At 35.8% G+C, this 12,486-nt stretch overlaps 1 protein-coding gene across 1 annotated transcript; it reads left to right on the top strand.

The window, feature by feature from the left end:
- The first annotated feature begins 7,146 nt into the window (after positions 1 to 7,146).
- On the top strand, positions 7,147 to 8,754 carry LOC107800981 (B-box zinc finger protein 32). The gene has a single exon (XM_016624250.2). The coding sequence runs from the start codon at positions 7,783 to 7,785 to the stop codon at positions 8,629 to 8,631; it is 849 nt and encodes a 282-aa protein (XP_016479736.1). The 5' UTR covers positions 7,147 to 7,782; the 3' UTR covers positions 8,632 to 8,754.
- The last annotated feature ends 3,732 nt before the right edge of the window (positions 8,755 to 12,486 follow it).

Here is a 12,486-nt window from a genome sequence, read left to right as displayed (position 1 = left end):
GGAGATAAATGCAACAACTTATGAAATAATTTAGGGATTCGTGACTAATTGCTTTGAGGATTATACCAACTCATAAAAATTTTATGCCGAGTAAATTTATAAAGATATTATCTCTCAATTAATTGATATGTTTCCAAGGTCCGGTCGCTGCATTTATCTTTGTTATTTGTTACATTTAAGGTATTTTTCATGCTGAAATTTATATCAAAGAGTCGATATTAAAAGGTATATGAATCGATATAGAAAACGTTCATATAGAGTTTGGAGTTTCGTGAACTAGCCTATGGCGTTTAAATTTTTATGAATTTTCATTATGATGTTCTAGGAACCGAGTTTGAAGATTATACAGCTATAAGCCTTTGTCATCTCTTTTTTTCATGTTTGTGAGAATTTTGTATTTAATTTGATACATTTCTTAACATTATTTGAAAAATTCAAGCATATGTTGTTTCCTCTTCGTTTTTATTATAATAATCTACAATTATCATTTCAATACATTATTTCAGTATTTTCCCCTTTGTTTTTGGCTTTCAGTTGAAGATTTGAAATAGAAAGATCAATCTATCATTCTTGGTGCTTATATCATTCAAAAGTGAGAAAGATACCAATGGAGATAAATGCAACAACTTATGAAATAATTTAGGGGTTCGTGACTAATTGCTTTGAGGATTATACCAACTCATAAAAATTTTATGCCGAGTAAATTTATAAAGATATTATCTCTCAATTAATTGATATGTTTTCAAGGTCCGGTCGCTGCATTTATCTTTGTTATTTGTTACATTTAAGGTATTTTTCATGCTGAAATTTATGTCAAAGAGTCGATATTAAAAGGTATATGAATCGATATAGAAAACGTTCATATAGAGTTTGGAGTTTCGTGAACTAGCCTATGGAGTTTAAATTTTTATGAATTTTCATTATGATGTTCTAGGAACCGAGTTTGAAGATTATACAGCTATAAGCCTTTGTCATCCCTTTTTTTCATGTTTGTGAGAATTTTGTATTTAATTTGATACATTTCTTAACAATATTTAAAAAATTCAAGCATATGTTGTTTCCTCTTCGTTTTTATTATAATAATCTACAATTATCATTTCAATATATTATTTCAGTATTTTCTCCTTTGCTTTTGGCTTTCACTTGAAGATTTGAAATAGAAAGATCAATCTATTATTCTTGGTGCTTATATCATTCAAAAGTGAGAAAGATACCAATGGAGATAAATGCAACAATTTATGAAATAATTTAGGGGTTCGTGACTAATTGCTTTGAGGATTATACCAACTCATAAAAATTTTATGCCGAGTAAATTTATAAAGATATTATCTCTCAATTAATTGATATGTTTCACACCGCGTGAAGCGCGGATAAATCTACTAGTGTCTAATAAGGGAGAGGCGTTGTTGTCCATTGATAGGAAGAAGTCAAGGAGAGACTGAGAATGAGAGACATAGAGGTAAGACACAAGAGAAGCGGACGGAGCAATCTGAAGAAAGGTTAGAGAGAGAGACTTCGATATAAACTACGAAAAGAAAAGTCTAAAGACATGCGGATGTAATGAGAAGACTTAACCCTAAAATGTAAGTCTAAAATTTATACATGTCTATATAATTCGGACTTTGGGTCAGATTGGATTAAAATTATACCAATCTGAATCCTATCCGAACTCTTAAAAAACTCAACCCATGTCCGATCCAAAAATCTGAAATTCAAAAATCCGAATAGAGTGGATTGATTTGCATTCTCGGATATCCGATCCAAATGCACAATCCTAAGTCAAGCATGACTGATAGGGTTCTAGGCTGGCAAACTTCTGAAGAAGGGGTGCACATGTCACTTTAGACGAATTTCACATAGGAAAGAGAGAGGAAAGTGAAATATTTTATAAGGCATGACACAAGTTCACATGGTACACGCGCTTTTAGGGCTCGGTATGGCATAGCCCAAAAGATAATTTGTGTGATCCTAAGCCCAACACAAATATTAAGTGCCATGGGCTTGGATCGTGACAAATATGGTATCAGAATCGAATCTCCCTTGGTACGATGGTGAGGCAAACCTCAACGAGGACGTTAAGTCTCAAGGGGAGAGAATGTGATGCCCATGACGGAGGGCGGGTCAAACAAAATTGTCAGGCTACTAGGCTGGCAAGCTTCTGAAAAAGGGAATCACATGTCACCTTAGGCGAATCCTTATCTGAATGGGAGGGAAAACTGAAAAGATTTATAAGGCATGACACAAGTCAGGTATGCGCGCTTTTGGGGCTCGATGTAGTGCAGCCTAAAGAACAAATTCGTGCGGGCCTGGACTGAAGCAAATACTTGTAAAAATTGCACGGGCGTCCTATTTGGGCACCCCCATTTAGCCTATACCCACTTTTTAAAAACGTTTTAACTTGTACCCACTTTTAAACAATTTCAAACATCTTTCTCTTCCTCCTTCTCCTCCTTCATTTTCTTCTCCTCCTTCTTCTTCTTCTTCGGGTGACAATAATTTTATATGGTGATTGTGAATATATTTTAATATTGTTTAATGATGTTTTACAATGGCGAGTTGTTATGACACTTTATTTTTTACTATTGCTTAGGGTTTCTTCTTCTTCTTTTTCTTAATTGCAACATGGGTCCATTAGATTTATTGATGTTTTGACAAATTGATGATTGAGGTTTGTTCCTGGTGATATTTGGAGGTTATGTTTTAAATTTGAGCTCATTTGGAACAGATTTAGGTATTAAATCGTATATTGGATTGTTATAATTCGAATAACAATTTTCTATTTTTGGGCAATTTGCACTTCAAGCCTATTTGACCTTAAGTGTATAAAATATTGGTTGCGCTTCAGACCTTTTGGCCTTAAGTGCATCTGAAGTGCAATTTTACACTTCAGACTTATTGGCCTTAAGTGTAGCAAAACGTTTGTTGCACTTCAGACCTTTTGGTATAAGTGCATCTGAAGTGCAATTTTTCACTTCAAGACTTATTAGCCTAAGTGTAGCAAAACGTTTGTTGCACTTCTGACCTTTTGGCCTTAAGTGTATCTGAAGTGCAATATTTCACTTCAGACTTATTGGCCTTAAGTGCATGAAACCATTGGTTGCACTTCAGATCTATTTGGCCTTAAGTGCATCTAAAGTGCAAATTTTCACTTCAGACTTATTGACCTTAAGTGAATGAAAACGTTTGTTGCACTTCAGACTGTTTGGCCTTAAGTGCATGAAACCATTGGTTACACTTCAGACATATTTGGCCTTAAGTGCATCTGAAGTGCAAATTTTTACTTCAGGCTTTTTGGCCTTAAGTGCATCTGAAGTGCAAATTTTCACTTCAGACTTAAGTGCATTTGAAGTGTAATTTTTCACCTCAGACTTATTAGCTTAAGTGCATGAAACTATTGGTTGCACTTCAGACTTCTTTGGCCTTAAGTGCATTTGAAGTGTAATTTTTTCACTTTAGACTATTTTTTTTCAACTTCAGGCCCGATAAGTCTGAAGTTGATCGTAAAGTAGGTACGCTTGCAAACGTTTTTGCAAAGTGGGTATAGATTCAATTGTGACCCCAAAATCGGGTATAGATGCAAAAGCCCCCAAATACTTGAAGCAGATCACTTATATGATTCAATTTCGGATACTTCTCTTGTATTTTAAAAATCAAATACTTATATTCATATACTATATATGGAAATGCAACACTTATACCTCCCATATGAGGTATATCCATAATTTTAAAATATAATTGTCAAAGGGATAAATTGAAATTATAAATAAAAAGTTTTATGTATTTATTTTTTATGATTTTTTTTTTTTAAAAGATAAACATTTTTGTTGACAATCTTTATTCTTTTATTCTCTCTTTTAATCAAAGACGTGAATAAAATTTTTTAACAAAAATATTTATCTTCTTTTTAAAATTTTATAAATAATGAAAATCTTTTTATTTATAATTTTAGTTTATCTTTTAATTACTTAGTTATGGATATATCTCATAAGATATGTAGTAAAAGTTCTATAATATGGTAAGCGCAAGTGTTTGATTTTAAAATGCATAGAATATATCCTAAACTTAATCCTAAAAAATAACTTGTCTTTATTCTTTCATACCATATTTTCCCTCTTTCTCCGGCAATCACTGACGGACTAATAGTCTGTTTGGCCAATCTTCTAAATTAGCTTATTTTAAAATGTATTTTTCTCAAAAATACTTTCCAAAAAAGTACTTTTGTTGAAAAATAATTTTTGTTTGACTAATTAATTTGAAAAATACTTTTGAACAATAATTAGTGTTTGACCAAATTTTTAAGTGTATATTTCCCAAAAATATATTTTTCAAAAATGTGCTTTTGGGAATAAACTATTTCCTTTTTGCTTCTCAAAAATTATTCATGCTTCTACTCAAAAATATTTCCATCCTTCTAAAAACTTAATCAAATATCTTAATTTTAAAATAAAAAATTGACTAAAAAGAAACTTGGCCAAACATATCACAAGGCGCTCCCGTTCAGGTGGTAGATTCAATTGTAAAACAAAAGCAAGCACCTCATACAATAATACTTGTATCCTTTCTTTCCTTTCGTGGTCCTCCTCCCATGCAGTAATTGTGTGGTTGACAGCGATTCTGAATCGCGTGTGCGTTAGACTCGAGTTCTGCCACGTCACAATTGACAAGTTTTAAACGTTGCGAACTGAACTGAGCTAGCAGTCATTGACAAACATAGCCTTCCAGTTCCTGCAAATCTTGAAAGAACAGAAGGAAGTTATAGGGGCATAATGGGTAAATTAAAAGATACCAAAGTGATGATCTGTCCAAAAGACCAAGTTCAGAAGTGACATTGTCAAAGTTGCGACGTGTCCTATTTGTAGGGGCGATACCTTGTAAAGAATTCTGAGATATTTTTGGGCAATTGATGTGGTCATGGCGTTGGCGTGGGAGTTTAGTGTTTATTGGTGAATGTCGTCTTGAGGTTGATGTTCACTCATTGTCTTGTGTGGCTATCAGCAAAAAACAGAGAGTGCAACAAACTAAAATTGAGATAGTGACAGCCTGACCAGTGCAGTGGGGTACTTTTCTGTAGCTAACAAATACAACAACTACCCGTAAAATAATGTAACAATATAAGAATCGGGGAAGATAGTATGTACGAAGACTTTACCCTATTTCGATAGGGTAAAAAGGTTATTTCTGATAGGTTTTTGGATTAAGAAGAAGAAAAAATATAATATATCAGTATCTTCAACAAAAACTATAGAAATAATAACAACGTTATAAGAATCAGAAAATAGATAGTGTAACCGTGTAGCTAACAAATAGTGGGAAACAAAAATAATTAAAATTGAGAAACAACAAGCTTGAGATATAAGTATTGAGTGGAGTATCTGCTATGTTATTCTTTTTTGTTTTTTGTTATATACCTACTATATTCAATTCATTGCATTCAAAAGTTACATAAGTTTTCATAACCTCATTTGTAACTTGGCCATTAGTTAATCACGGGATGGTTTTCCTAGATATACCAAAAATTGTTGCATTACCGCTTACAACTTAGTTTCAATTAAAAGAAAAGTTTCCCGGGTTAGTAGTCTCTCGAATTGGTCCCGTAAATTTCTTCTAGACATAGAATGTAAATTTCCGACACAGTTTACTGCCAAAAAGAGTACTATGAGATTTGACTAAAAGAAAGTCAAGTTATCTAGAGGCTCAGCCCTTAAAAATTACAAACAGCGGTAGGTAGTTGATTTAGGATCTTAAAAATCACAATGTCGACGGCTAATGAGCAGTTGAAAATAAAAGCGGGTGATTAGTGAGATGATGAAGAATGTAAAAATAGGGAAGGGTTGAGTCTTTGACAGTGTTGAATTAGGACAGAAGACATAGGGCAGGGCCGGCTCTAATAGTGTATGGGGTAAGGCAAGTGTCTTAGGCCCCCAATTTTGGGGCCCCATTTTTTAGGAATAATATATATTTTATAGGTTTATAATTTTTTAGGAATAATATATATTTTATAGGTTTATAGGTTTTTCTTTTTTTTAATATATATTACTTTTGTACTTTTTATATAAAAAGAAAGAAAAACTTTTAGATATATTAATAAAGTAAAGCTTAAAATAATAGAAAAATAATTATCACTTTGATTTGATTTGACAACTCGACTATTTACTCTTTTTTCCAAGTAATCTCAACCCAACATTTCAATTTCATTTCATTCTTCATATTCGAGAAGACATATTTTCTTCATTCCTATTCATGCTCATCTTCTTAGTTCTTTTTATTAGATTTCTTTCTTTCTCCGAAACTCCAACAACTAGATATTTTGGAATTAAAGTTTTCAAACTTCTTGAATGTAATATCATTCTAACTTTCATTAGTGTTATTTTTATTTATTATTTATTATTTTATTAATTTTACTCTGTACATATTGTTTAATTTTAAAAAAATATATATAAATATGCCAACAAGAAACTATGTATCTGGTTATTTAAAACCATCTTGGCACCAATAGCTAAATTCTAGAAGAATAAATTTTAAATAAAAATATATATATATAACGTTCCTATAAATACTTAAACCCCTTATTAAACTTTTGCCTTAGGCCCCACGTGCGCTTGAGCCGGCCCAGACAGAGGGAGGGAGAGGACGAAGTAATAGAATGAAAAGTGAAAGGGACTTCAATTTATTTGGAGAAGTTCGAGGGTGACGAGGTTTTGTGGACAGGGATGGATAGAGGGTGGTGTGGTGTCCATTTTGAATATTGAATAATGGAGTACTCTCAGTTTAGTGTTCGCTATATTAAAAATATTTTATTTATTCATTTTAACAAATTAATTAAGATAAAGATAAGTTTTTTTTTTAATGTTACTCGTATCATTAACTACTCACTTCTTAAATTATTTATTTATTCTTAAAGGGTGCAAAATTAAGAGCTCGTTTGGCCATAAACTTTTTTTATTTTTTTCGAAAAAATTTCACTTTTTTCGAAATTGGTGTTTGGCCATAAAATTTTCAGTTTTCACTTGATAAATTTTGAAATTTTTCGAATAATTTTTTAAAATTTTCACTCAAATTACTTATAAAAATTTAAAAATAATCCAAAATTATATTCATATCCAAATACAGATCTAATTTTTAAATATCATTTTCACTTAGAAAAAAAAATTACTAAACGCCCACTAAAGTACACAACTAAAAATGAACTGAATAAGTATATTATAGCGATTGACTTCATAACGAAGGAATAGATCACCGCTCATCTTGCACCAACCACTTAACACAGCGACATCATCTCTCCTGCTGTATTATTGAGCACTTAGTAGGTATACGCGTGTTACGTGTGTCTTTTATGGCTTGTTGAGTTTGAGTCCACATGTTCACAAAATGCAGTACTGGTTAATACGAAGGTCCTATATGCACATAACACTTGGCTTTCCTTCCATCTCTCCTTGTCTTTCTTCTCCTCCTTTAATATTTACTGGCCCCTGCTCTTTTTTTTTTTTTTGAAACCACACACACAAATCCTCCTTCACATATTCAAACGCCGCTGATTGTTCACTTTAAACATACACTTCACAACTCACTCTAAATTCTCTTCGTTCACGTAGCTTGCTTTGCTATCTCACCTTCCTCATTTCTTCTCCTTAATATCTTTGCTCCCCCCATATATACACACACTATCACTACTAAATACATACACATCTCAACCAACCTTTCAACTCCAAACTATTACGCTACGTCGATCATTCTCCGCCTCTTTTAAGCTCCAAACATTACCAATTTTGTATACAAATTAAAATGAAAGAAGTTTTGTCCTCTAAACTCTGTGAGCTTTGCAATGACCGAGCCGCTCTGTTTTGTACCTCTGATTCAGCTTTTCTCTGTTTCCATTGTGATGCCAAGGTTCATCAGGCTAACTTCCTTGTAGCTCGCCATCTTCGTCTTATTCTTTGCTCCCATTGCAACTCCCCAACAAAAAATCGTTTCTCCCCGTGTTCTCATAGTCTTAACTCCTCTGCTCTTTGTTCCTCCTGCTCCAGCAATTTCTCTGCTCATGACTCCGATCTCCATTCTCTTTCCTCCTCCTCCTCCTACTCCTCCTCCTCCTCCTCCTCGTCTACTTGTGTATCCAGCACGCATTCCTGCGCTACTACTCAAAAGAACATAAATTTCTCCGATCGAAAGTTGGTGGATTCCTCGAAATCCTCAAACGATTCTTCCGGCGAAGTGATCAATTCTGCTGTGGCGTGCCCTAAATATGAAGCGCGATCCAGAAATGTGAAATTGAGAGATCCGAGGGCGGCGAGTGGCGTGTTCATGCATTGGTGCACGAAGCTTGGAATGTGCGGTGAGGAAGGTGCAGTAGTACTGCAGACGGCGTGTGGTGCATTGGGGATTTGCTTGGGTCGATTTAGGGCTTTGCCTTTGCGGGTAGGCCTGGCGGCGTCTTTGTGGCTCGGTTTGAGAAGTAGTGCTGGCGACAGATCGAAATCCACGCGTCAACGTTTGAAGAGATTGGAGGAGATCTCGGGTGTGCCAGCAAAGCTAATATTAGCCTCCGAATTGAAGCTGCGACAAATCGTGAAAGCTAACAAGCAACGACAACGTCAAGGAATGGAGGAAAGCTGGGGTGAATCTTCGGCTTGATTCGATGGCGTTTGGACGAAAATTCTCCACCATTTATTTTGTCACTTCTTTTTTTTTTTTTTTTGGGAAAACCATTGGAAATGTTTACAGAAGTATTTTACTAGTACTACTTTCTTTCTGGCATTTTGTCACGCTTTTAAACGAGGAAAGAACATTTCGGTCCCCCTCACAAGTCACTCCCCCAACAGACCCGGGGAAAAAAAAGGAACAAGAAAGAGAACATTTCCTATGAGTTAGCCCAAAGGTGAAAAAGGAAAAAAGATACTAACACGAGTATGTCCAACGAAGCATCACATATTTAAGCCAAGTGATTTGTTTTGGAATTAAACTAGAGCTAGCAAATGCGGCAAATGATCCCTATGCTTTGGAAACCCAAAACTACTTAACACCATTATAACAATAAGGTATAAAATGATTAAACTAACCCTTTAAATACCCTGCTGAATTTGCGCTTTCTTATCAAAATATGCTGGGAACTAGATTTACTACCTAAATCTTCAAATATGTAATGCAACATGTTTTTGGTGCAACTCTAATGTCACACTCCTGCATCTTATGAAAGAAGTTCGATGTATGCAATAGGGGTGGCATAAAATTCGAAAAATCGAATTCTGAACCGAATCGAACGGAATTAATTTTGTATTTTGGTTTTGGTTTTTTCAATATATTTCGGTACGAAAATTGCGGTATTTCGGTAGTTCGATACGGTATACGATATTTAGTTTTTGATATTTCGGTATACAGAAATATTTTAGTCCAAGCCCAAATTTATTTTGAATTTTCAGCCCAATAAGCCTAAGCCCACACCCCAAAACTCCTAATTCCCTAATCCCTTAGAGGCTTAGAGGCAGACTTACGGGCAGTATCTATCTGCTCTTACCCCCTTTCCCTTTCTATTTTCTAACCTAGACTTCTTGAAAAAAATTTATCTTTGCTTGGTTGTTGCAGATTCACGAGTCACGACTACAATAGCTTCACGACCTCGCCGACGGCGACTCCTCTCCTCGGCGACTGCTTGTTTGCTTATTGTTGACCTTCATTTAGGTTCATAACTTCTTCATTCTCTTGAGTTTTGTAACTGCGTTGGAATGAAAAGCATCTCTAGATGCAAGAACAATCAACTTTTTGAACTGGAAATTGTGGCTTTTCTTTTACAATCCTAAGCTTAATAAAAGACGGAGGATGACTGATGCTTGATGCAGTGGTTGGTTATATCATGGAATCTTTTGGATAAGGAAATTCCTATCTATAATGGAACATTGCTTGATTTTTGTTTTGATTGAAGGAACCGTGTTACTGGGCAGTGGGCACTTCATTTTAAGGGCAACAGTGGCTTTTTCTACTTACCTTTTGGTGACATGGTCTGAGGTTTAAGGTTCTTCGCCCTAACTATTCCACTAATGTATCAAACCGAAACCGTACTGAAACCGTACCGAACTACTTTGGTACGGTATTTGGTATACACAATTGATAAATCGAATACCAAAATATCGAACCGAAGTTTTTAAATACCGAACCGAATTACCGAATACCCACCGCTAGTATACAACAACATATGCATCTCAATATGAAGAAAATTGGATTGGTTATATGAAACGTGATGGTTCATGTCGCTCCATTTAAACTCTATAGTCCATTGGATTGGTTATATGTATGGGTCAAAATCTATCTTTAAAATATTTAAGCCAAGATAGTCCTGGGGGAAGAGTTTCCAGGTCGTCGTTTGTCGAAATGACCTAAGAAGCAGCGAAATCTGCAGTCGAAGAGTTAACAAGGCCGAAGTCGAGGAGTCAACGGGGGTCGAGGCCGAGGTCGAGTACTTTTGATAGAGTTATAACAGCTAGTTTCAAGATATGACATTACAGAAAATATTCTAGTGGATATTCTCTACACTTGTACTATTAGAATTTTTTAGGAACATGTTTCCTATAAATAGAAAAAGACACAATGATAGGAGACATGTGATATTCATTTGTAAAAAATACACTTTGACTCGAGAAAGAGAGTGAGATCTCATTGCTAGTATACAAACATCACTGTTTCACTAAGATTCTTGTCTACACTTTTCCACTAGATCCGAGAATAACTCAGATATTCAAAGGATAGTTCATCACTCATCATTATCAGAAAAAGCATTCACTGATTCCATCGTTTCTTGAGTGACTCATTCATTCTATTTACCTAAATGTCATTTATTATTATTTATTGATATTGAATGCTACATTATTTCCTTTGATTTTTGAATATTTATTGCATATTGCCACCGTTATTCAAAGACACCTACATAATATTTGTTATATTTTTTAGAACTTCATCTTAGGGATATTATTGTTAGCTAAGATTAACCCTCATTTATATAAAATTAATTAGTTGAACCAAGATCTATATTTTTTGGTCAGACAATTTGGTGTTGTCTATGGGGATTTCTTAGTTAAATTTTTAGTTTCTTCTAGATCTATAATTAACGCAAGTCACTAACGTGAAAAACCCCGAGATATCTTTCCTTTGTGTATACAAAGCTCTACATGACAGGTAACCAAGGAGAGAGGACAAAGATAACAAGTGACTTCCCAACCAACCTCATGAATGTCATCAACTAAAGTTATGAAATAGTAGGCGAGGACATGATGCCCAACACGTCCCCTAGGCGAGAGAGGTCGCCTCCCCCACACTGCAGCATGACAAAACCCAACGGAAAAGGGGCATCCACGTCTGCAAAAGAAGGGATGCCCGAGCTGTAAAAAAACTCCTCGAAGCATGGCTGACCGACACGCTAGCGAGTATCCTCAATAGGCCCGCTCCAAGCGTGACTACAGACACCGTAAGGGCTTGCACGATACAAAAAACAGACGAGCAGTGCAACCTACTCCTCCCTCCAATAGCAGGTATAACGATAGTGCAGGTGACAATGCCCTCGATGTAATTCTGAAGAGGATGGAAGAAATGGAGAATGAAAACAAGGCACTCAGAGACTAAATGAAAGAGCACCAAGAACGAGTTCACAAGATACCGGGCGCTCCTAAATTGTTGCCGAAAAGGGACGCTGGCAGGTTTGTAGAGCAGCCATACAATGATGATGCAGCCCCACATGCCATATTAAAGACCTTCAAAATGCCGCCCTACCTCAGGATATACGACAGAATGATCGACCTTCAAAATGCCGCCATGAAAGGCAACGACCTCGCCAAGGAACAAGTGTCCTCCATTTTGTTGAAGAAGTTTGGCAAAACCCTTACGGGAGCGGTATTAACATGGTATTCACAGCTACCAGCCCGCTCCATAGAAACATCAAATAAATGACCGATAAATTCGTAACCGCCCATGCCGGAGCCAAGAAGATCGAAGCAAGAGTAAATGACATATTTGCTATTAAGCAGTCCTTGGAAGAGTGATTGAGTGACTTTTTCTCCCGGTTCAACAGAGTTCGGATGACTCTGCCGAACGTATCTGAAGGGATAGCGATCGCAGCTTTCCAGAACGGGGCTGAGTAGAGATGGTTCAAGAGCAACTAGAAAAATGTTGAGCGGATCGATGAAGTATCCTCCAACCACTTGGGATAAAATCCACAATGCTTATTGTGCCGAGGTCCGAGTAGACGAGGACAACCTCAACGGACCAACTCTCCGGCTAACCTCGGTACAAGCCGAATCCAAAAAAGAACGAAGAGACAGTACCAGAAGAGATCATCCGATTCAGCAACATAACAGGGAATGACACCAACCATATGTCAGGGCGGCCATTGTACCCTCCCTCCGCTATGAAGAAGGCCCGTCCATGCCAAGGACGGGGACTCATAGGAACAAAAAAGGTATGCCTCCTTTATGATCTGCTCACAATTTTTGTGTGTCGCTTACA

This window comes from Nicotiana tabacum, chromosome 22 (assembly GCF_000715075.1).
Source record: "Nicotiana tabacum cultivar K326 chromosome 22, ASM71507v2, whole genome shotgun sequence".
Taxonomy (NCBI): Eukaryota; Viridiplantae; Streptophyta; class Magnoliopsida; order Solanales; family Solanaceae; genus Nicotiana; species Nicotiana tabacum.
This window is presented reverse-complemented; position numbering and strand designations above follow the sequence as displayed.

Excerpts from the sequence above, each read along its gene's own strand:
- LOC107800981 (XM_016624250.2), top strand. The coding sequence starts at position 7,783 with ATGAAAGAAGTTTTGTCCTCTAAACTCTGTGAGCTTTGCAATGACCGA.